At 33.8% G+C, this 26,132-nt stretch overlaps 3 protein-coding genes across 7 annotated transcripts in view; all 3 read right to left on the bottom strand.

Moving 5' to 3' along the window:
- Positions 1-26,132, bottom strand: part of LOC306875003 (uncharacterized protein) — a 262,032-nt gene that overhangs the window by 66,958 nt on the left and 168,942 nt on the right. The window lies entirely within an intron of this gene.
- LOC306875602 (uncharacterized protein) lies at positions 8,923-16,483 on the bottom strand. The gene is made up of 8 exons (XM_079426280.1): positions 16,153-16,483; positions 15,214-15,546; positions 13,963-14,349; positions 13,687-13,800; positions 11,513-11,572; positions 11,051-11,365; positions 10,768-10,918; positions 8,923-9,238 (listed from the first exon to the last, which is right to left on the bottom strand). Exons 1-7 carry the CDS (start codon positions 16,196-16,198, stop codon positions 10,860-10,862), a joined length of 1,314 nt encoding a protein of 437 aa, XP_079282406.1. The 5' UTR covers positions 16,199-16,483; the 3' UTR covers positions 8,923-9,238; positions 10,768-10,859.
- Positions 16,803-25,943, bottom strand: LOC306875603 (uncharacterized protein). 5 transcript variants are annotated; one of them, XM_079426282.1, is made up of 5 exons: positions 24,555-25,943; positions 19,112-19,441; positions 18,280-18,600; positions 17,960-18,101; positions 16,803-17,719 (listed from the first exon to the last, which is right to left on the bottom strand). In XM_079426282.1, the coding sequence occupies exons 1-4, from the start codon at positions 24,598-24,600 to the stop codon at positions 17,989-17,991; spliced, it is 810 nt and encodes a 269-aa protein (XP_079282408.1). In that variant the 5' UTR covers positions 24,601-25,943; the 3' UTR covers positions 16,803-17,719; positions 17,960-17,988. The 5 variants fall into 5 exon arrangements, with proteins under 5 accessions (XP_079282408.1, XP_079282407.1, XP_079282409.1 ...); XM_079426281.1 differs by having other exon boundaries at positions 18,000-18,101; XM_079426283.1 differs by lacking the exon at positions 24,555-25,943 and adding an exon at positions 23,308-23,475.

Raw genomic sequence — 26,132 nt, 5'->3', positions numbered from 1 at the left:
TCAACACTTATTCATTTGAGAATATTTTAGATACACAAGTCCTCTATCAGTTATCCTAGTATTTGTGTTGTAATTCTTAAAGTTTTATTAACAGAAACTGGGAGTACTGATAAATTAAATAAAATAAAAGTCATGTTGTGATTCCATAAATTTCAAGAACTATATGTTCTTCAATTGAGAATGGGAAAACTAGTATAATATGACAGCAGTTTACAGCTTCATTTTATGATCGATTTTATGATGTGTGTGTGTGTGTGTGTATGTACGTATATATATATATATGCAAAAGCCTCTATATCTGATATTTTTCTTTAAAATTAGAATTTCTTTCTGGCTACTATTTGTACAGGTTTCTATGTAAGTACAGGTAATGGGTTGAGGCTGGGATTTAGCACATTTGAAGTGAAAGTACTTGATGAATGTATGGAGAGCATTCACTTAGTATTGTTATCTAATTTTTGACCAAGATGGCTTTTAGAGGCTTTTGCATTGTAACTCTTCATAGATATATATTATTTTACCCATTTTTTTATAATTTTTCTGCATTTTATTTATTTATTTTTCCCTATATTGGCAGCTCAATGAAGATTGGTTTAGTTCTGATCCAACCATATTACCATTCAATACATGAACCTTGCCACTGTGCAGATAATGTCACAATTAACTTCATTTTAATTCGTAAAAGGATTTGCCGTCACTTCACGGAACATTGAAACCATAAATTGTTAGCTGTTTTAGTTCAGTGACAATGACAGATGAATTAAATCATGCTGAATTAAATCATGCAATATTACAATAAATAAAGTAATTACATTTTTTTTATTCCAAACAGTGGTAATTTAGGAAGAATATCAACATCTCCACTTTGTTTACATAATATTTCTTTGAAATAAATTATAATTCTTTTCAAATTTTTAATTCTTCCATAAATTACCATTCAATTCATGAACCTCGAGTCAAATTTTAATTCTAGCCACTGCACAGTTAATGTCATCGCTGATATGGGGCCATGGACCATTCAAGATTGTACTGTGACCTGGTTAACTTCTCATCAAACTAAACTTTCACAAGTTCGCCTGCCCATCCAGTCCTGATGGTTAACGAACTTGGCTTGCTGTCCTTAATGGAGGCTCGAAGTCAAGGCTCAACTTGAACACCAAGTTCAACCCCCCACTGTGCACTGTACAACAAGGCATGTTAAGGTTGCGGGATTTTTTTTCACACAATGTTAAGCATTCCTAAAACTTATGCCATCAAAACTTCAATATGAAAAATATATACAGTCGTGGTCAAAATTGTTGGTACCCTTGGTAAATATGATCAAAAAAGGCTGTGAAAATAAATCTGCATTCTTTATCCAATTGATCTTTTATTTAAAAAATGTACAAAATCTAACCTTTCACTGGAGAATAAGAATTTAAAAGGGGGAAATCTCATTTTATGAACTAAATGTTTTACTCTAATGTGCATGTTGGCCACAATGAATGGTTCTCTTTTATTCAATACTTTTTGCATCATCCTTTTGTCAAGATAACAGCTCCGAGTCTTCACCTAATGCTTGATAAGTTTGGAGAATATCTGACAAGAGATCAGAGACTATTCCTTCAAACAGAATCTCTCCAGATCCTTTAGATTCCCAGCTCCATGTTGGTGCTTCTTCTCTTCAGTTCACCCCACTAATGTTCTACAGGGTGCATGTCAGGGAACTGGGACGGCCACAGCAGAAGCTTTATTTTGTGTACAGTGACCCATTTTTATGTTGATTTTGATGTTTGTTCTTGGATCATTGTCCTGTTGGAAGATCCAACCTTGGTCCATTATAAGATTTATAGCATGGACAATGACAGTCAGTTTTTGAATTATTATCTGTTGGTATTTGATACGATCAAAGATGCCATGTGTCAAAACAAGACGTCCAGGACCTCCAGCAGAAATATAGGCCCACAACATTAAAGATACAGAAGTGTTTCATTGTACACATGGGGTACTTTTATCCCTGTGTTCACCAAACCCATCTTGAGTGTTTGCTGCTAAAATATCATTTTTTATTTTTATCTGACCATAGAAGCCAGTCCTGTTTGAAGTTGCAGTTGTTTCTGGCAAATTAAATCTGTTGCAGTGTTTTCAGCTGAGAGCATTTTCTTTTATTTTCATTTTTTAAGGTTTTCTGACCCCGAGACTCGACTATTTTCTTAGTCTTTGGCCACTCAAACTCTCCTCACTGTGCATTAGGACGATATAGACACACATCCTCTTCCAGGCAGATTCGTAACATCTTTAGTTGATTGGAATTTATAAATTATTGCTCTGATGGTGGAAATGGGGATTTTCAACGCTCTAGCTCTTTTTCTTATAGCCACTTTCTAATTTGTGAGGCAAGGCCCTTTCTTCACCCCCCCCCCCCCCCCCCCCCACACACACACACACATTACACACACAATTATTATTATTATTATTTCAAAGAAAGTTCAAATGGATAAACAATGCAGATTTATTTTCACAGCCTTTTTGATTATACATACAAAGGTTACCAACAATTCTGACCATGACTGTATACATAAACTAATCAATTACACTTGCACAATTACATTTATTGAAAGCACATTGTTAAAATGAGCCTAACATGCAAAATAATAAGGCTGATTTAAGATCAATTTCCAAAAGTAAACATACAATTTGGAAAGCTGTAATTGCTGTATTCGCAGTTTGTGAAAATATTAACTGCAGTTAGAAAATATTAAACATTTCATATGTTCTCGTATTTATTGCTTTATTTTTAATGTGTTTTTGTAAAGCCATATTTTTGTTGTTTTGATGTTCTTACTATTTGCAATAGTTACTACTATTTCCCATAGTGTGATTTTTGGTGAATTATAAAAAACAAAATGGGTAAGTTTGATCCTCAAATATCACTGTAATTATTAACTAAGGTATGGGACCCACAACAATTAAAAAATTGTAGCATAGGCTACAAAAATATATTGTCCCCTTTTTTTCATTTTTATATAATCACAAATGAGATTTCAGTGATATTTTGACCACTGCACTGAGCTAGGAAATGTCCCCGGTTTTCATTTCAGAAATCTGATCACCTTATCTATAGGCTCATAATAATGATTTGACAGGACTGAATGATTATAGGCTCCTCCCGAACATATACTACGTTTGTAAGTTTTTAACCCTGTTAAATTTCACCACATGATGTTACACGTGCGAGATTAGTAGAATATCTTACTTGATAAAACCTTTAATTAGCCTATTATTCTCTAATTATTCGCCGAGACTCCACACAATTTAGGCTACTACAAGATCTTATCTTAAAGAGTGAACTTCTCAGGGAGAATTTTTCATAAATGTCAAGTCGAGGCAAGTTGTCCGTTTACTAATTAGCCTACATAGCCTATTAGTTGGCTGCAGACTCTTTAAAGTTAAAATTCTATTTAATTCTGTGTACATTTAAGTGTTAGCCTAACTGTTCGCCAATTGAATATCAGATATACTTTCAAATTAAATCTAGCTATCTTTGACTATAGAAAATTTAAGCTACTCACCAACAGCAATGTTTAATTTCCTGTGTAAGATCAAAGTGGCGGTGTTCATCTCCACTTTATAAACTCCAGACTGTTTCATTTGGATGTTTTTGATGGTGAGATCTCCGGTCTTACTATTCAGATGAATGTTACTCCATCCCAAATCGCCAGCGCCGTTTAAGTCAGCAATCAGGGTGCCTTGATCTCCAAACCACCGTATCACATCATCTTTCTGTATTTTAGTAACACCAGTGTGTAGAGTGACAGAATCTCCCTCCATCACTGACACTGACTCCACATGATCTGCCTCAACAACAAACACATGAGGAGAACAAACAGGAGCGGTTTAAAACCGAGATTGATTATTGCAAGCAATAAAAAAAAAAAAAAAAATTACAGTGTGAAAGACTGAGATTACATTGAAAATTCTTGATCTAAAATATTTTATATATAAAAAATAAATAAAAAATCTAACATTTTTATATATATATAAATATGTTACTAGGGTGTATGATGTCAATAAAATTATTTGTAATTAGAAGAAAGCATGACTTTGGATACCACTGTTTTTAAAATGGCCACCAATAATTTACTGTATAGATGATTTTATAAGGAAAGAAATAAAGAAAGAAAGATCAATCCATCAGTCATTTAATTAATGGGTGCTTGTTTATCATGTTCTATTGACTTTTACTCTGACCCTCATTAATTAAATATTAAATGTGACCCTGGACCACAAAACTATAAGGTCAATTCTCTGAAATTGAGATTTATACATCATCTGAAAGCTGAATAAATAAGCTTTCCATTGATGTATGGTTTGTTAAAAGGACAATATTTGGTCGAGATACAACTATTTGAATATCTGGAATCTGAGTGTGCAAAAAAAAAGAAGAAAATATTGAGAAAATCACTTTTAAAGTTGTCCAAATAAAGTCCTTAGCAATGCATATTATTAATTAAAAATTAAGTTTTGATATATTTATGGTAAGAAAATTTACAAAATATCGTTGTGGAATATGATCTGTACTTAATATCCTAATGATTCTTGGCATTAAAAAAAATCTATAATTTTGACCCATACAATGTATTGTTGGCTATTTCTACTAGGGGTGTGCGATATGACGATTTTTGATCGTGGACGATAAAAATGTCTCCACGATCTGCTTTTGAAGAAATATCGTAGTATCGCGCTACCGCGCACATTGTCAAATACAGTTCTGGCGCCGCCGTCTCTATGTACTGTACAACACGACATACAGCAGTAGAGTTACTCAGACAGGACACTGCACTTATTCGCGATCGCAAAAGTACATTATTTGCATACAAGCCTTGCTGGTTAAATGTTTAATTCGCGCGCTGGTCTGACGTGCGCTTGTTCTGAGCGCATACACCTGAAGCACGCGCGCTAAAAAGCCTGTAACAGCGCCTGATTACTCAACTAACTTATCTTTTGCGCTAATACTGTCAAAACACACAAGGTTTACATACAGACTGAGTTGGTTATCTCTAAAATGAAAGTAAATAGTTAAGAGAGAAACGGATGCGTGCCTGTATATTAGATGCGTGCAGCTCTTAAAGGGACAGGACACTAAACATGCTGTCGACTGTCATTAAAGGGATAGTTCACCCTAAAATTGAATTTCTGTCATTATTTACTCAGTGGAAAACCAAACAGTTGCTGGTCTACATTGACTTTGATAGTAGGAAAGAAAAATCCTATGGAAGTCACTGAGGACCAGCAACTGTTTGGTTTTCCACCTTCTTCAAAATGGCATTTATGTTCAGCAGAAGAAAGAAACTCATTCCGGTTTAAAACAACTTTTGAGTAAATGATGATATAAAAATACAACATTATGACAGAATTGACAGACAGATGACAGAATATTAATTTGTGGGGGAACTATTCATTTAACGTTAACAAAACAACAAAACACAAAGAGAAAAATCACTCACTATTCTTGACTGAAAATCTTTAATACAGTTGCTTTAGGAATCAGTCTATCTAGTGTTTTATTTTTATATTTGTTCATTCAATTTCATTGAATGCTCTGCTAAATACACCTATTGTACCTGGAAATAAAGCACTGTTTGTTTTATTTGTATAGTATGTGTATTTGTAATGTGTATCTTTGTTCTTATTTTTTAATAAGAAAAATAAAATAATGACAGATTTTTTATCTTCACCCACTTTGGCCTAAATATCTGCCATGCATCTTTGTCTTTCTAGTTTGGCTGTAATGCTCAGACAACTTGTAAAACCAAAATAGTAAAACTAACAAAGAATCGGGATAAAAATCGTGAATCGTGATATTTCTATAAAAAATCGTGATATGATATTTTTCCCATATCGCCCACCCCTAATTTCTACAAATACACCCACGCTACTTAAGACTGCTTTTGTGGTCCAGGGTCACAAATCAGAATTTCTACACTAATTTAATTGTCGGTATAAAGTTCCCTGAACTCAAAATCAGTCATCAGGAAAAGATAACACAACACACCTTATGTTTTCAATTGGCAGTTGGATTTTTTTTTTTATTGTTTGAAATTTACAAAAAAATAAAAAAGGCAATACAATTCCACTTAAAAACTGAATGTTCATTATTAATGGTTTTTAATCTATCTGAATGTTCAGTTACTTCCTAATAATTATTATCATCATTATATTTTACATTGTCATTACAACAAACAAATGGGTCAATATTCTGAAAAATACTATATGTCTAGGTCTATACTATTAATAATTGTGAGCATACAGTAGTGATATATGCTTTCCCTAGGATTTTGCCTCATCCTATTTTTATTTGGCATAACACATTCATGGTTAAAAACAAACAAAACAAACAAACAAATAAATAAACAAATGTAACATTAAAAATACATAAAGGCATGACAAATAGTAAATTAATAAAGAGAATAGAATTTTAGTGAAAATTATCTGATTTGGTCATTCATTGGCTTATGTTTTTTTGTTGACATGAAAATAATGTAACATCTTACACGCGTAACTTCTTTGTCAGTTGCTGTGTGTTTTCATGTTATTATTTATTTATCTTTTTAAAATTTACAACAAAATACAAATAGCTTACCCTTCAAGGTAAAACGTGTGATCTTTTAATTCCAATAAATAGCACATGTGAAACTTGGGTTACTCACCATGAACGGTAACACTGAAATTCTTGGACATTATATCTCCATCCCTGAATCTGATGTCTAGTATATAAGTTCCATTATGTTGAGATGTAATGTTTTTGATGGTGAGAGATCCAGTTTTATGGTCCAGCTCCAGTCTGCCTTCGAAACCCCTATCAGGAACATCATTTGTTGGGTGTTTTTTTATTTCATATTTGTTGTTTTTAACTTCAGCTATGATGACATTATCTTCACGCATCCACTCTATTATATCATCGCTCTGTAGTTCAGAAACATTAGTGTGTAAAGTGACAGAATCTCCCTTCATCACTGATACTGACACTTCAGCAGCACCAAAAACACCTGAAGAACAAAGAGAAACAGGTGTTGCAAAGAACATGATTAAACTTACACGTTGATTAAAAATATGTGCCACAAGTGTTAATATCTATGACATTCTATTCTGAAACAAAGTAGCAGCACAAGTGGCAGACTGCAAGAATTGGTGTGCACAAATCTACACAAATAAATAAATAAATAAAAAACCTTAAAGCTACAGTATTCTGCAAACATAATACATAAATAAGGCATTTATAACAATGACAAAAATGAGACTGAGACATTCCTGGTTGTATCTCCACAGAGATTAAATACAGAAGTAAAATCACCATATAAATATATATAGCCATATATATAGCCTCCTGAGGTGTGAAAATATAAAGTTTACAGGACAAAAACCAAGTTTGAAGTAAGATACTTTCACAACTGGCGCATAACTGGACGTTCAATTATGTTAATGGGAGTCAAAGGACAGAATAGCTATGACGGACCAGAATTTTCCATGCACTTACTGGAGACACGGGTTTAGCAACATATTGCACAGTGAAGAGGATACATCAGCATTTGTGAGACCAACTTTTGTAAAATTGGGGTTAAACAGCATAGAAGTAATTTTGATTACCACAGTAATTCAAACCCACTCCGCCTACTGTTACAACATCATTCAGTTAAGCACTTCAAAGGAAAAGAGCGATAATTACAAGTTTGAAAATGGTCGTTTGTATGAAGGGCGTGTTTATTAGGCTATTTCCGGTTTATTGAAGCAATAAACAACATGATTATCATGCCTAACAATAACAAGTTCATTCACATTGATAACATCTTTATTAATAATTATGTGCTCTGTCTACATCTCCGATTGACGACGGGGATATTCTAATGCGTTTGTGGTGTTGTTAGTTTTATTGTAAAATAGTGATGCGCAGAATAATGCAGGCCGTCAGCGCCCTCTAGTTTTCACTATTAACACACACGTGCTCAACACATTAAACCCCCAAAAATACGCTGTCATGTGTCATTAATCACAGTGCTACTCATCACATCTATTAGATAAGTAAATATCGTCAAATATGTTGGGAAAAACTGAAGATAGAAAAGATAAATAATAAATAAGATAAATAATGCGCATTCCAGTTCATATAGCCTTCTAAAACCGAAAGTGTTGCATTTATTAAAATACTCACCGTCCACGAATAATAAAACCCACAAAATGAGAGAATGGTTCCGCATTTTAATGCAGCTTCTGACCACTTCCAAACTGAATGACGGCAGCGATTCAGGGTAGCCTAATGATTAGGGACTCGAGACAAACCTACCAAGTCACGTGTGGCTTCTGCGAATAATAAGGACATACTAGGCAACTGTCTTACGTCATATAATTTCAAAATGCCTAAAAGTAAACCTAGGCTAGATTAAAAAGTCAAATATCTTAATATAAACACACACACACACACACACACACACCTTTAATGAATACCAATCAACAAACTGACAAAGATGCAATATCATTTACATATGGCAACTTACTTTTTATTTATATAATATTTATTTTACATGTTTCGTAAATTTAAGAGTTGAAAGTAAAAAACAAACCCATCATTCCCAGTAAGAGCATACAGACCAGCAGCGAATCAGTTTCAAAAGTACATTTAAATTCATGTCACATTTAAGATAATCAGATCTGATCACATTACAAACTGATGAAACTTTGTGAAAACACAAAATATTGTCAAGATTGAATTTCTGTTTTTTTAAGAGTTAAGAGGCTACATAACATGTGTAAATATATATATAGGCTATATATATAAATATATTCAACAAAAAATAAGACTCAAAGTACCAAACTGCAAAAGGAAATTTTAAATTAAGGCCATTTTCTCCCACATGTATTCACTGAGCAGCAAATGTTCAAAAAAATAAAGCAACAATGCTGTATTTCTAGTGCTTCATATTAGCAGTGATTCTATTATTATTTTGTTGAACAGTCATACAAAGTGCATGTATAGATACGATTAAGTCAGTTATACACTAAGAACAGAGGCATTTCCATTTGAAAATTACAGTGCTAGATGCAAATAAAATGGATTATTTCTGTAAAAGCATGTCTGTAAACACAGGCTCTAAAACACAACATTCACATTCACCAGTTGCATTTTATATAGTGAATATTCTAAGAAATAAACACATCAGTCAGAGAAACACAATTGTGGTGCACATATAATGTATACACAGAGCTGGGTAGTAACTGATTACATGTAATCTGGATTACGTAATCAGATTCCAAAAATTAAGTACTTGTAATCAGAGTAAGTTACATTTTAAAATACTCGTTATCAGACTACAGTTACTTTTTATGGATTACATGATTACATATTATTCACACAATAGCAATAAATTATTCATAAATCATTGATTCCCCCTAATTTTTCTTTTTCATCTTTTAGATTTTCCTTTTTAAAATAGCCTACTGATTATATACATATTATATGTATAAATAGTCCAGTCTTGTGGACATTCACACAAAGATCAGTCATTAGTCAGGTGGCGACAGCATTTGAGCTCTGGATTTACAAAAATCATTTCAGGTTTAAGAAGCGTTTCAACATTCCATCAACTACTGATGAACACATTCATTTTTATTTGAATTATTACTCTGTAGGTTTTTATAACCATGTATTATTAATCATAACTAATTAAAATGCACATATTCACGTTATTTCTTAGTTACATGTAATGCAGGCATTCCAAAACTTTTTGTCATCTAAACCTTATTCACCAAATATATTTGCTTTAAGTCCCCCTGAGATATTAAAATAAATATTTCAATAATTAAGTATCACATTTGCATGTTCACGGTTTCTTTGATGTGGCTTAATGATCACATGGCATGCAGGTAAATACAAATATTTCATCTTTTTTAGTAAGTGTTTTATTTAAAACAAAGACTATAGAAATACAAAGACGGTTACTCCTATACTTATGAATGGCAGAAACTGCAACACACAATATGGAGGAATAGTCCCACCTTCTAAATGAAAGAGTGAAATTTCCCATAGAAACCTGACTAGACCAGTCAATGCACATGCGCTGTATATTAAGCACGTTAAGACTCCGCATGAACATTGCCTGGTCTAGCCTGAAAAATAAGCTTTTTAAACGCTATTTGAGCATAAGAAACAACATTCATGGGGCAATTAATTTCAGATTTTTGTTGCTGATTTGACATATGTAATTTAATTGTGAGTTTAGCGAGCAGTTTTTCAGATTTCAGGATTCCCCCATTCATTTAGTTAGGGCTTGTACGAGCTGCCCGGAGGCGTTGTAAATATGGCCGCTGAGTGAAGAGGCTTTCCTCGAAAGGGAGTGTTTTAAAATTATTTATTTTAATTTAAATTTTTTATGATTTCATTTGATTAATTAATCGTCAGTTTTTCTTAAACTCACCCCCCTGCAGTTCCTTTACGAACCCTAGTTTGGGAAACTTTGACGTAATATAATGTTTAATGCACTTCATGTTGTAAATTACAATGAATGGAACAAGTTTTCTTACTCTTTGCATTTTTTACATCATTATGGTACAAGATAATGCTATTTAAATCAATGTGATAAACGAGTTAAATCAAAAGTAATCTAAAAGTAGTCTGATTATATTACCTAAATGTGTAATCTAACGGATTACGTTACTGACTACAGTTTTTGTCCTGTAATCTGGAAACAGTAACAGATTACAATTTGTAAGTAATCTACCCAGCTCTGTGTATACAGTACATAACGGTTCTTACATGGTCCGTTCTTGATCATTCATGAGTGTGAAATATTTTAAGAGGCAAATAACAGCATATGTGATGTTTCTCTTCAATGGAGAATCATCAATTGAGACTCAGCTGACACATTTTGTATGTTTTGACTGGAATCTATAAGAAAGCACAGAATAATCACAGAAGATGTAAAGAGATCATGTTGTTGTCTTATTACACACAAGCACAAGAGGTCAACATTCATAAAGTGCATCTTAATGATGATATACAAGCAAATAAGCTACTCACCAATGACAGAAACATTGAATCTATATGATTCCACTTTTCCATTACTGGCTATCTGTAGTTGATATTCTCCAGAATCTGTGGTTCTGCTCTCCCTGATGGTCAGAAATCCAGTCTTACCGTCCAGCTCCAGTCTGTTTCTGAACCTCCCATCAGCACCATCATAAGTCTTCTGACAGATCTTATTGGCTGCTCTGCTGATTTTTGCTATGACATTGCCTCCAAACTTCCACTCAACCACATATTCTCTCTGTAGTTCAGGACGATCAGTGTTGAGAGGGACAGGTTCTCCCTCGATCACTGTTTTTGGTATTGAATCTGTTTTTAATGAACAAACATTGGTGAAACAACGCCAGAATTTAATTGTCAAAGAGAAATAAGGAAAAGTCAATTTTTACACTATTATACATTAATTATGTTCACTTAAACACAGGAAGCTCAGTAATATCTGAAGGAAACACTCACCCGGTTCCTGCGCCCCTGTAGATGGACAGCAGTTATATGACCTCAGTTTCCCCAACAAAACTAGGAATGAAGGTAAAACCACATAACCCCTCTCAAATGCATCTCAGTGGTATCAGTTTTCCATCACTTGGGTTTATTTACAATCAGAGCGCGTTTACATGCACGTTCATAAGCCGACTATGCTTAATAAACTGAAAACGCACATGGTCATGTAAACACGGTAACCTGTTTTCTTTTATTGGAGTGAGGTCATAAACGGCTTAAGCATAAACCGGTCATAACAGGTAGATTTTTGCCTCTTACTCCAATTTCGTGTGGCATGTAAACCGCAAATGTCTCGCAGTAAAGAAAGAAGGAAATGTATCACAAAAGCTGACTTTTTCATGACTTAGAAAATGAAAAAAAATAAATAAAAAAAAAAACGTTCTCATCTCGTGCAGCAGAAGTAGAAGTGGTTCAGTCACAATGCTGCATTTATAACTGCATGCGAGGATAATAGGCCTATATGAGCTGTAAGTTTCCCGCTGACATGTTGCAAGCTTAATTTAACATACCAACTGACAAATGTATGGAATACTCGGAGTCAGATATGCAAATTATTATATTTTGACGTCACTAAAGGGAAATAACCTGATTTATTAATGAAGTCATCTAAACGCAGTTTACTTGCGTTGTCAGGTTACTGATGTGCATGTAAACCAAGAAAACTGGTTATTTTAATAAGCTGATATTTCAGTCATTCTTGAGACATGGGACAAAACATGTCCAGCTATTAGGTATAAAAAAAAACAAAAAAAAAAAAAACAATATATATATATATATTCAATTGTAAATGTTACGGGGATTAATAATAGAATGTATTTAACACAATTATCCCCTTCAATTTAATTGTATCATTATTATGTGAAATCTATGACACTTATTGTCTTCTCACTACATCTAAAACAGTATGTCCACAGAGAAGGGTTCAATCATTCATATGATATAAAATGGATAAAAAATGTCTTTAATGATAAAAAGAGCTTGTTTTATCAAAAGTAACACACATATCTTGTATCAAAGCAAGGTTGTTTTTCGATGACACATGCATATTTCATAAGGTTTCAAAGTTGTGTCCCCACTTTTTGTCAACACCGTCAGACATTTATTAAAATCGAATAAAATCAGGGAATATCAGGAGCAGCTGTCACTCTTAAGGACTCCCTTCCCACAGTCCTCCTGTGCAGAGTACATCACCATCAGACAGGCTCTAGTCAGTTTTATAGTTTTAGAATATTTTAAATCCTAATGTTAATATTTCCTGGTCACAACCATGATATGTCAACACCATCTTCCAATTTCTGAGGAAATTATTTGAAATATTTAGATCATTTTATTCTCCTGAAGCAGGTTCTATTAGCATCTAGCATCAACAGAAAAAAACATTATGGCTACTACATGAACTACATTTGTTTTGTGAAAGAAATGCCAAATTTGTCAGATGTCACCACCATAAGATTTTGTGTTCCAAAAAAATACTTAAATGTGACTCTTGAATTAAAGCTTCATAAACAATAACATACTCACTACTATTTGTTGTGTTTGTTTTAATACAGTAATTGATTGATTCAATGTAGCCTATTTGATAGTTAAAACGACTACAAATTCAGTTTTTCATCACCACTGCCAGATGTGTCAACTCCATCAGTTCTGTCACCTGAGCGTCAGATAAATATTTTGATAATATTTCATTATGATATTTTATATTTGTTGAGTAATTGTTGGTCACATGTGAAAGTGTAATCTGTCTGTTAACACGAGAAAGTGTTTTGAAATGTTAAAAACATCTTGAATGCTGTTAAAGTTAAAGTTGAAATTATATTACACAGTCCAAGGTAAAAAGCACATTTTGTTAAAAAAAGAGAAAAGTTAGGAGGATGCATAAAAGCATAGCTCAGTAGCTTAGTACATATAAGATACATAAATGTAGTTTAATTTATCTGAGTACAAAGTTTTTTTTTTTTATTTTACACCCTGTTTTGTCCCAGTTCTCAAGAACGACTGATTTGTGAGTTATCAGCTTAATGATGTGCATGTAAACGTGCTTTTTCGTAATAACCTGTGATTATAATAATTACACCTAAAGAAACATTAAAATTAAATCCGTTCAAAAGATTTGCACTTCTGTTACTTACCGTTCCTGTTGCGCCAGTTTTTAAAGCCCGTGGCCAAGCACCAAACCGCCACTATCAACAAAAGCACTATAGCGATTGACATCCAAACTTCATGCGAGTGGGATTTTGTAACTGCTAAAAGAAATGATCGGAACACAAGTTGGGAAACTTCTTCAGATATTGGCACAAACACAATGAGAATCTTAGTAACATATGTATTTATATGCATATACAAAAGATAGGAAATTTCATGTAGTTTTAATAACTAGAATTTTATAAATTGCCTGTGATACTCACCACTAACAGTAACGTTGAATCTCCTATATTTGGTCCCAGTGTTATTACTGATCTGTAGTATATAAAAGCCAGAGTGTTCAGGACTGATGTTTGTGATGGTCAGAGATCCGGTCAGTTTGTCAATTTTCAGTCTGTTATTAAACATCTCACTGTTGCCAGCATCTAATGAGACCTCACGGGTTTCTCCATCAATTTTAGCGATGGCAGTCACATCACTTTGACACGGGACATGATGAAGTGGATTATATACACAGCGTTTGGTGGCACGTCCAAACTTCCACAGCATCAGATCATCTTTCTGTACTTTAAAATCAGTATTTAGAGTGACAGATTCTCCCTCCTTTGCTGATACACGCTTTATTTTATCTGCATCTGGATCAAACACACCTGGAAGAGTTTCACAGTTGATTATTTACACCAACAATGGGGCATAAAAACCGACATGAAAACAATACATTTAAAAGGGATGTTAAATACCAAATACATACAAGTCAAAACTTTACAAAGACAAACATATATTTAATATAAATAATATTTTATCAGAGGAACAATTACTTAAAAATGTTCACATTAATGTTTTAGACAACCAGTATTGCAATTAAATGTAGAAAAGTTCAATATATATACATTGATTGCGTATTCAATATGTGTAATATATAGGCACCAGACCACCTAACTACAATGTGGTCCAAAAACTCTGATTCCTATTATGGGAGTGGGCTGGAAGGTCACATGACAACAAAGAGAGAGAGTTTGAAGGCCAAACAGAGGGAGTGAACTGCACAACCCCAGGGACCTATTTCAAGAAAAGCTGATCGTGATGGGACCTTCTTTCACACACGGATTGAATCTTCAATACAAGGATAGATTTCAATGTAAAGAGAAAATCCAGGTGAGATCTAGCCTTTTGCTTAAAGCCAAAACTTCCCTTAATTGTTTGCTGCTGTTATTTATGCTTTAAAAGTTTTTTTTTTTGTTATCAGTTTCTAGTCATGTTGTGATTCTCACTTAAAAAAAAAAAACTCAGCTGTCTGGGTATGATTTTGGCGACACATATTATGAATAAATGGTGTTTTAATTCATCTAAAACATTTAATAATAATGTTACTTTCAATTTAATGCTTTTTATTTGCATGTAAAACCTAAAATTGACCATTTCACAACTGTATATTAATTTCCAACTTTAATCAGTGTTAATACACACAACTAGTTCAGATTTCTGGTGAATATAATCATCAATGCACTACTCACCAATTACAGTCACATTGAATCTCCTGTTTGAGGAGCCGCTCGTGCTGATCATGTCCACTTTATATAATCCAGAGTGGTTAGTTCTGATGTTCCTAATGGTCAGAGATCCCGATTCAATGTTCAACTCCAGTCTATCTCTAAATCTCCCATCATTACCATCTTTTGTCAAAAATGTTTGGGAATTCTTGTTGAATTGAGCTATGAGAGTGTTTTCAAATTCCCACAGTACAGAGTCATATTTTTGTATTTGATTAAGACAAGTGTGTAGAGTGACAGAATCTCCCTCCATCACTGATATCGACTTCACCCCATCTGTCTCAAAACCAAACACACCTGGAGAACAAATACACAATTCATTTATAACATACAAGGCCTATTGCACAGTAAATAATAACTGAATTCTATCTAACTAAATGTGATATGCTCAAATATGTCAAACAACCACAAAATACTTAAATATGATCAATAAAGAAAATAATACACAATGCAAATAAAATAGAATTGGTCTTTTTGACCTAAAAGGCTGCGTGTATAAGTAACAAACAATGTTGTAAATAAGATACAGAAAATTTCATTTTTATTTTTTATGTTAATAAAGTAGGTAAATAAAAGTGTGTTTGCATACACAACAAATATTCGCTCAATAAAGGCCCAGTTTAATGGTTTGTCGCTATATATTTGCATAATGAAAAAATCCCACATCAACGACGTCACGACGCTGAAACGTAAACATACGCAAAATGACTTCATGCAAAGCACATGCGGCAGATGGGGAAATAAATCTATTGTGTAGATGCATTTATGAAACACTCCCTCCAAAAACAAAGCATTTAAGGTGTTTACATGACTTACTACTGCTGTAAAATCAACAAATGCACCTCACTTCCTGTTTCCAGTGTAACGAAAGTGACCAAAAATGAACAGAATCCCACGACTTACCATCAGAGAAGAGCAAGAAAAAAACGAGGACAATTATAATCTTCATATTTATGAGCGCCTTTGTAAAATATGAGTTTACTACGGCTTTGATTTCGATAAATCTGATCGTTTGATTGTGGGTGCGGTTTCCTATAGCCGCTGCAAAACTGACTGACAGAGAATTACAAACTAATAACCCGACTTGAGACAGAGATTCATAAATTATTTTTTCATAACTATGGCTGGGTTCAAAGAAAAACCAGTGCGGTTGCTTTTTGATGGGAAAAAACCCTGAAGCCCATCTGCTGTAGGTAACAGCATGTTCTGTTCTGGATTAGTTTACAGCGCCTTCTAGTGGCTAGTACTATTAAATCTGCTTAAGGTGGTTTGGATCTGCTTCTCCAGTCTTCAAAGGGTATTCAGTCATATGTGTATACAACAGGAACAGGACCATCGACCACCTAAGCACCACTTCCTCTTGTACCTACTTTTGACCAACAGATGTTTCCATTGTTTGTTCTGAGAATTTTAAACACTTAGAAAACAGCAGACAGACTAGAACATAAATGTGTTACATTAAACTAGATCCATGTTAATGAATGAACTTTTTTAATATCTGACACCACTAAAATCATGCTAATTGGATGACAGAAAAATTCCAGAGAAAAATTGTGATTAATGCTGCTGCATATATGTTCCTTCTTTATTATTCCAAATATTTCCCAATATACAAAAAAGCCATCAATTTTCAATTACAACCCAGCAGCCTAACAACATAAAGAGAAAAATTAAAGAAAAAAAGGAATTCAATGAATTTACAATAAGTGCAATAACTTTGGCATTCATATTACTTATGAATCTCAATTATTTAAAAAAGCTTGAATTTCACAATAATAATAAAAAAAGGAATATGTGGGCCTACCTACCAGGAAACATTCAACACCCAAATCACTGTTCGCTAGACAAAAGTGAACAACAGATTATCATAATCTGTCCCCATGTAAACATAGCATCAGAGTAACAGTAAAATATAGATCTCAAAAACATGATACAGGCACAAAGTTCCCATAACACTATAAAAAAAAAAAAAAAAAAAAAAAATGCATGAGCAGATATTACCACAAAAACAGGCTTGTCCCTTAGATTTCTAAACTCTTGCACATGTAAGAAAACATCTAAGACACAATCTCCTTTTATAATCCCCTTTAAAAGCATGAATCAAAAATGGAAAAGGAAAATGTATCATTTTTTTTTTTTAAATGACACCTGCTGATGTCAGGTGATCTAAACAATTTCCACCTAAAACTTTGCAGTCAACAGTCCCACCAGCCACCATGATTATATATGCATCAATAACAGGTACAATATCTTATAATAATACGGAAAAAAGAAGTGTACCATAAAGTAATAGGATCATTGATCAGCATGTAGTGCAAACTGTTCCAGTGAATGTGCAACATATGTAAGCATATTCTCTACCACAACTCAGCAGCACATAGTTTGATTTCATTCACAGCTAATATTACAGAGGCACTGAACTATTTCTCTCCTTTCAATGGATCCTGTACCTCATTCCTTTTATCGTCACCTGAAAGTAAGCACAGACAGAGTAATAAAAGACAGTATAAAGTGTATTTGCACAAGTGAAGGTAAACATTCTGGCTAAAATGTGAAATTGAACCCAGATCTCCAAATCATTTAAGTTTTTCTGCTGTCATTTAGTGAAATGCTGTAAATATTGTCTGAACAATCACAGATGTCATTAAACAATGCGGCAAATCATTAAGTTCAACATGCCATTTCAAAATTCTGCATTAGAAATGCTTACTTTGGTTAATACTGGCCATGCATGCAAAGTTAATACTGGCCTTGTTGACATCGTCTCCGACAGAAAATCCCAACCACCACCAGGATCAACGCAATAACACACACACATATCAGCACCACAATGCCTGTGGACAGACCAGCTTCTGTAACGGACAAAGAGAGACAGTCAGTTCTAAAATAAATCCTGTGACAAGCATTTTGCGTTTATATGAATCTTCAATCAGTTACACAGCTCAGGGTTTCTCTATGCAAGTTATTACTTACAAAATGTAAAATGACTAGCATAGACAGCCATCACTTTGAGAACATTGATCTACTCACCATCGACTGTAACACGAAACGTCCTGTGTTTGGTTGGTAAGTTTGTTCCTTGCACCTGTAGTTTATAAAGTCCAGAGTCTGTGGTTCTGGTGTTTGTGATGGTCAGAGATCCAGTCTGATCCAGCTGCAGTCGGTCTCTAAATCTCTCGTCAGTTTCATCATATGAGGGTTTTTCACTGTTTTGTTTGTTGATCTGAGCTATGGGAGTCTTTTCATCTTCAAACTTCCATTCTATCACATCATAATTGTGTATATCAGCAATATTATGCTGTAAAATGGCAGACTCTCCCGCCGTTACTGAAACTTTTGCAGGAATCGCATCTGAAATACATGTAGAAAAATACACAGAAATAACTGATGTTAATTAATGCGTTCTGACAATATTTATTTATATATATATATATATATATATATATATTTTTTTTTTTTTTTTTTTTGTTTATCACAAATGCAAATAAAATATTTAGAAATTAATAATACATCGACATTTATTTCAATAGTGGAATTAAATATACAATATGTAATATGACAAAGCACACATCTAGACATAGACGTTTTACATATTTAAATTAATCTAAATTAATATGAATTCTGCCAAAAATAGTTTTCTTTAAAAAAAATGCAAAAAAGTGTTATTATTATCATTGTTAATATATATACACACACACACACACACACACACACACACATATAATACATTATTAATATAATATGTATATTATTTTTTAACACTTTAAATGAAAATAAACATTCTGTATGACCCAAACACTGCAATTACATTTACAAAAATTAAGTATTAAAATATGTTGCTCTGTCATAAATGAGTGCTTACCAAGGACAGTAACACGAAATCTCCTGTGTGCTGTGTAAGTGATATTGGTGATCTTCACTTCATAAAACCCAGAGTGTGTGGTTCTGGTGTTTCTGATGGTGAGGTCCCCAGTTTGAGCGTTTATTTGTAGTTTGTCTTTGAATCTTGCATCATCAGTGTCATATAATAAGGGATTATTGGCCTTGATTGTAGCTATGACATCAGATCCAAACTTCCACACTATCTCATCATCTTTCTGTAGTTTGGTAACACACTTTGTGTCTAGAATGACAGCATCTCCTTCCATCAATTCACGTATCTCCTCTGGATCTGTCTCAACACCAAACACACCTGGACAACAAACAGAAACAAATAAAACACCTGTATAACAATAATATTCTTCAGCTGAGATCATTAGCTTCATCCATTCTGCAACAGTTACAAGTATTATTTTTAGAACTATAAATAAGCCCCACATTTAGAAAAAAAAAATCTAGTATATTACTAAATATACACTGATAGCTCTAAAAAGAAATATAAATGTAAAAACATGTACAAAAATATAGAATACACAACACATGCTAAATATGTTTAAACAAAACTTTGTAATTTAATGTGCATCCACATGCTGTATCTTAAATAGGCTATAAAAAATTGAAAAATAAACCATTTAATATATGCACAAACATACATTCTGTATCAGTGAAAATCATAGTGTGCGTTACACGTTAATGTAGTTTGCTTAAATTGCATGTTATGTGTGAAATAAATAATGATCAGACTACTGTTTTTATAGTAATATAATACACTATGTTTACAAACCATTTCAGAAATCTGGTAAAGAATATGTAAGGCAGGATCCAAATCCAAAAAAAACGGTCTCATTCAAAATAAACAAGTAGCTGCATCCTTGAGTTTTAAATGAAGTCTCGCGAGAGAGCGGACGAGCAGAATGCGGAAACTGGGGTGCGATTGTCTGGCTGCGATATTAAAATTGAAACTGGATGATACAGTAGCGCTTTATAACATATAGAGACGACGATACTTTTCTTTCGTTGAATTAAATTAGAAGAGATTTACGTTATTTGTCGAGCCATTTAGGCGGATTAAAACCGCTGTAATGGATTTATTTTTTTAAATAAAAAATGTTGATAGAGATCTATACGCGTTTAGAAACTATTGAGAACCGAAGCGGTGGATAATGCATTATATACGACCTACATTGTTACGGGCAGTCGACAAATTAAGGGTAAGAACAATATTTCTCTATACAAAGAAGCTCTTATGTATTTGTGCTCCACACGTCGGAGGAAATTCCTCTTATAATGCCATACGTTTAGACAGAGATCTGTCATCGGACAAAAATGGTGGATGGTGAATTAACTGAGAAACTTTTGGTAAAGACTCAAACTGCCAGTAGTCCTATGTGAGCCATAAACTAGATTCATTTGACACAATCAACATTGCACACTTATATGTCAAACAATTTCAAAGACAGAGGTGTTATTTTTCTCGTTACACTGACATTCTTGCTCCTAGAGCGGACTTGACGCCCTTTGGGCGTAAATATAGTTTTCGATACAGGTGAGGCTCCTCCACCAGGGGGCGATTCACGGCTCAGTGTAACGATTTCTATTGAGCAACATAGACATCTCTGGAGGGTTTTGGCCTCATTTAAGATTAGGATTATTTAAATCCACCACTAGCTACAAGAATAAAGCTCTAATAAAAACATGCACATGCGTCTAAAAATATATTCTGTAAAATCCTCATCTGTAAATCACAAATTGCTGTGATCAGCTCTTCCATATCAGCGCTGAGAAAAGTAACAGGTGCCATTTGACAACACTGTCTACAAGCCTCCAGAAGCGGGCTGGACAATGATTTACGTGAATAATCACTGAGAGGCTTAAACAGCAACTGAATTGACCAATTTACGACTTTTGAAATAGATAGGTCTACAATGTAGAGCTAAAATTCTGGTGCCTATTGGTAATGGAAAATACAAAAAACACAAACAAATGGACTATAAGAAAAAGAACGAGTTCATGAACTGTGTTCACATTGCATTTCAATGGGATTGTAAATTTTGTAAATAAATGTACATGCATGTGTTTTTCATGTTTATAGGTGATTTCAAGTGTCTTTGCTGTGTGATATGCTGTAGGCTACTTAAAAATATCAAAACATTTAACAATCTTTCTCATTCTTACATTACATTTAGTAATGAAAAACTATAATTGTTTAATGTAGCCTCCAGACTGCACAAGCAATACTTATATAATTATATATGTCTAATAATTAAAGGAAAAAAAAATGCTGTACAGATTTTAATGTCAGCTTCTTTATGGCAAAAACAAAGTTGAAAACTGCTGCTTACTTTACTTTTTAAACTAACTTTAGCACGGCACACTACAGGACATTTTAAAGCAGATTTTCCAATAGTCAGACTACCACATGGTGCATTTTAGACCAATACTTAGGTTTGTAATTTAATGCCTTACTATCTATTTTCAAGAAGACAAACTGATTTAGCAACATTTTGTTTGTATTAATGCTAAATAGGAGTGAATAAATGACAAGTTTCGTTTTGGGGATCTATCCCTTTAAGTGATTTGCTGTTTCCACACAAAAGCAGTTTGTTCGGCGTGCTGAGGCCTCTCCTCCACTGACTTTCATTCAAACAGAATGGCCTCTTGTCTTCAGTTACGTCTTTTTATGCCAACTTCGAAGGCTCCCACTGGGGGAGGGGCTCTTGCAAAACACTCATAACTGCCAAGCTTCAACATTCCTCTCTTACTTCCTGATAGGATCTGGATTAACACAATTTTTAAAGCTTCAAAGATTGGCCAATTGGAAATTAAACGTTCACATGATGGAAAATCCTAACCCGAAAAAGTAGACAAAATAGACCACAATTAAAATAATATTAATTGATGATAAAACTGTAAGAGAAAACTTAATAGATTTTGCACTAAAGACAGCAACTATGCCATGTGTCTCAATTCTTCACTAGTACTAGTAGTAGTTTAACTAGTATTCCTGGTTAAACCATTGTTAAAGGTATATTTAACCTAAAATTTAAATTCTTTTTCTTTCTCACTCTTATGTCATTTTAAACCTGTATGATAGGCTACTTTCATATTTAAAAAATGTGTTTTATTCCTTTTAAAATGCAAGTCAATAGGACCCAAAACCGCACAAATCTAGGTGACGGTTATATAAGGCAGCATATGCCACTAGAATGTCAAGGTCATGGGTTCGACTCCCAGGGAACAGAAACATAAGCACAGCAATATGGCCCTGTAGACATGCAACAACTTGCAATTGAGCTACAATATCATACCTTTACATTTGCTCAAGGATTATCTTTCACTGTTTTTGTTGTATAAATAGTCTGTGTGATATTTTGCTCTTGATGGTAAGGATAGTTGGTCAAAACATAACTACACACATTATCTACACAATAATTGCACTACCATATTCAATTTTTCTACATAAGAATAAGTTCTTTAAAAACAAAATTGTTCAATTCATGTACTCAAATGGTTGTGTTTAATTTGATAAACCACACAGATGATGCATTATGCATTTGGCGAATGCTTTTATCTAAATTGACTGGTGTTGCATTCAAGATATAGATTTGATAATCTCATGCATTCCCTGGGAATGGAACCAATGCCCATGACGTTGTTTTAATAAACACAAATCTGAGTTTTACTTCAGCAGATGTATTTTAGCAACACATTTCTTAGTATATCATAGATTGATAAAAGAAATGCAGGCCTAAGAAAACATTGCAATCTTTTTCCAGTATCCACTGATGAAGAAAACCACAACAAAACATCACAAACGTCAAACTCACCACTCATTCCAATACAAAAAAATCTTCGATAATCCATTTGCATAAGCAACATTCCCTTTAGTAAGCTATACTTCCCATTTTTAACCAAAGCAAGGTCTTTATAAAGTGCTGTGGATAAAATCAACCACAGCAAAATGGAAATGATTCATATTTCTCCAATACCCCCACTATTATTAACACATCAAGGCGAAACGCGCTGTTGCGTTGTGAAATGCTACTTAATTCATAACCCAGAATCAATAGAGTCAGTGTAGCGTGAATTAACGCGCAGTTTTCTATTCCATGTTAACTATCATCATTTCAAATCAACAGTTTAAAAATAGTATAACTTAATATATATGTGTGAACTCACCTGAATAAAAACACATCCGGTTTGATGCATAGATAACCTAATGTTCGCCCCTCTCTTTCGCCCCCTTGTGTATCGAGGTAGTCAGACCATTGCACGAGCTCTCTCGCATACCCTTGCACCAAATCACATACTAGTTGTCATACTGATTTATGATATCCTGGATGTTCACTGGAAGTACATTAATGTAAAGGCATTTGATCGCATTCGATTAAAATAATCAGCACGGCATACACAGCCTACTAATAATATAGGCTAACTTAGCTATATGTATTTAACCTGAAATATTCTTAACATAGACAATTACATATTACATATATAAATGATTGGGGCTATTATTTTTCAATTAGGCCTATGAATGAAAGTCTATTGACATTTTGCTTTTATTAGTCCGCTATTATATACATCATATAATGAACAAGGCTAACATTTGCTATATTATTTCCATGCAGATGCTTCAGCTTTCAAGCTAGCTGTCCCGTAGTAGCCTACGACATAACACAAATTCATGAAAAACTGGTTTGTGCAGCTAAACACGACCTGTACTGTATGATGAACTTGCTTAATATAGCCTATATACACGCAACATAACGCAATACCATCATATAGTCCATACATCGCGTTTATAAACCAGTTACAATTTATGATTGTGATAAAGATACATTTGAGAAAAAGCATGCATGAATTGTAGGCTACATCATTGGCTACAACATGACAAAGCAAAATCAATCTTTTAAAACAGCCTTGACAAAAAGAGAAAAAGATTGCACAAAATTAATTAGACCCCAAATCTTTAATTATTTGCAATACGGACTCAGATAAAGATTTGTGAGGGATAGGCTACGCATAAGGCCTATTGGCATCTCGAAGCCTGATTATTAAACAAAAATCGCACAGATTGCATGAATGGACACTGGAGACAAAATAATTAAATTTACCTAAGTAGCATATACCACACACAGTTCTCAATGACCTGACGTGTATTGACATCAATCTCCAAAAGGCTGGTATTATCGCAAGGCCTGAACTTGAAACCCAGTGGCGTCCGAGGATTTATAAAATAGCGCAGAATTCAGGGCATACTCCATTTGTATTCTCGATCATGTATCCAAATAAAAACAATCGCTATGAGCATGTTAAAAACCACAAGCAGCATTAAAATTCGCGTATAACAGCAAATACGCATTATTTCCGGTTTTTATTAATTAAAACCGAAAGTGTTATAGCTACAAATTAATATTACTACTTACCGTTCACGAATAATAAGAGAAGAAACATCAAATTCGCGATGCCCATACTGATTGTAGAGTTGTATAATTTCTGGAGCTTAAAAAAGATGACGGTCGTAGCTAGAAATATCCTTATAAATCTGCCGTGTTGTTTCTCAGCCGCACCCAGCCAGATTGATATCGACAATTACTAAAAAAACGGCTAAATAATGACTGAGACAATTTTGAATTTACTAAGATTAAAGTCTGGTATTCTTTAAGATTTGTACGACGTGGAAAATGGTTTACGTCCCCTTAATGTTACAAATGCAAGAGAGCGCACAACTGTCTCGAAATGGCTGATTCTTCCGTCTGGCAGGTAACGTGACGCGGGACGACACAGACTCATAACGCCACCTACCGTACAAAAACATACATGCAAACCATACCAAATCACCTCCCAAAATACTTCTGCACCTGTTCTGTCTGGACATGAGAGAACATAATTCTCAGTTGACTGTGAGAAATAATGTGAAAAACTATCAGGTTTTATTGTAAACTCATAAGAAATCTATGCCATTTAGAATAAAAAAAGAGTACTGATATCACTACGCCAGTTGTGGCCCATACTTCGCAAAACAAAATACTTATTTTGCACTTGACTAGGATAGTATCTTCTAGTATTATTTAGCACTGTTTTGACCCTATAGATCAAGACATTTCTAAGCATACTTAAGAATCATATTGGCATTTGCGGACAGGTGGTTTACCTGCTTAAGATGTTACCGGTCAGATAACTACCATGTTATTTTTGAAGAAATGCCAATGAAGAAATGCCAAAAGTGACACAGGTAAAGTGTGGTGTGCCACAGGGCTCAGTCTTAGGTCCTTTGTTGTTCTCCTTGTACATGTTTCTTTCAACTGATATTTTTTTCATATTATTACATGGGTGAAATTCAGCTTTATATTTCTACCTTCAAAGCTGGTTATTGCATTAAATTAATAACTTTTGACTAAATTTTGATTAATTTGCATCTAGTAAATAAAAGGAAATGTAGCAGTGTTTGGTCTGATTGGAACTAATGCCTATAAGTGCTTTCATACAGATATCTTGCTATTCAATGAATTGCTCTCTCTCTGTTAATGAATAGAAAAGACAGTTTATGTATTCATAATATAAAGAATAGAATAAACTTGTCTGGTTGTCCCACTTTTTCAATAAAATAAATGCAGCCTGTTCTAAATTCTGCAACCAGAGTTTTAATCATTTCAGTCAATCAGTTATCATCTTCTCTACTATGGCTACCAAATTACATTTATATTACAAGTAAAACCTTTAAACTATTAAATTCACCTGTTAATTCTACAAATGTATTAGTTGCAGGGAGATCCTGACTGCTTTTTGTGTCTTTCCTGCAGCCATGATCATCAAAGTTCCAGCAGCAGTTGAAATGAGATGAGTGGAGACTGGACATGGAGAAACAGAGGCATTCATTAGTGTACTTGAATGTCTCGGCTTGGGCTATAACTAAAACTATGAAAACTCCACAAATCTGCTTGTAATTGCCTAATATAGACAGAACATGTCAGGGAATCACTTATTTAGAATGATGTGTTTTA

This window comes from Barbus barbus (assembly GCF_936440315.1).
Source record: "Barbus barbus genome assembly, chromosome: 9".
Taxonomy (NCBI): domain Eukaryota; kingdom Metazoa; phylum Chordata; class Actinopteri; order Cypriniformes; family Cyprinidae; genus Barbus; species Barbus barbus.
This window is presented reverse-complemented; position numbering and strand designations above follow the sequence as displayed.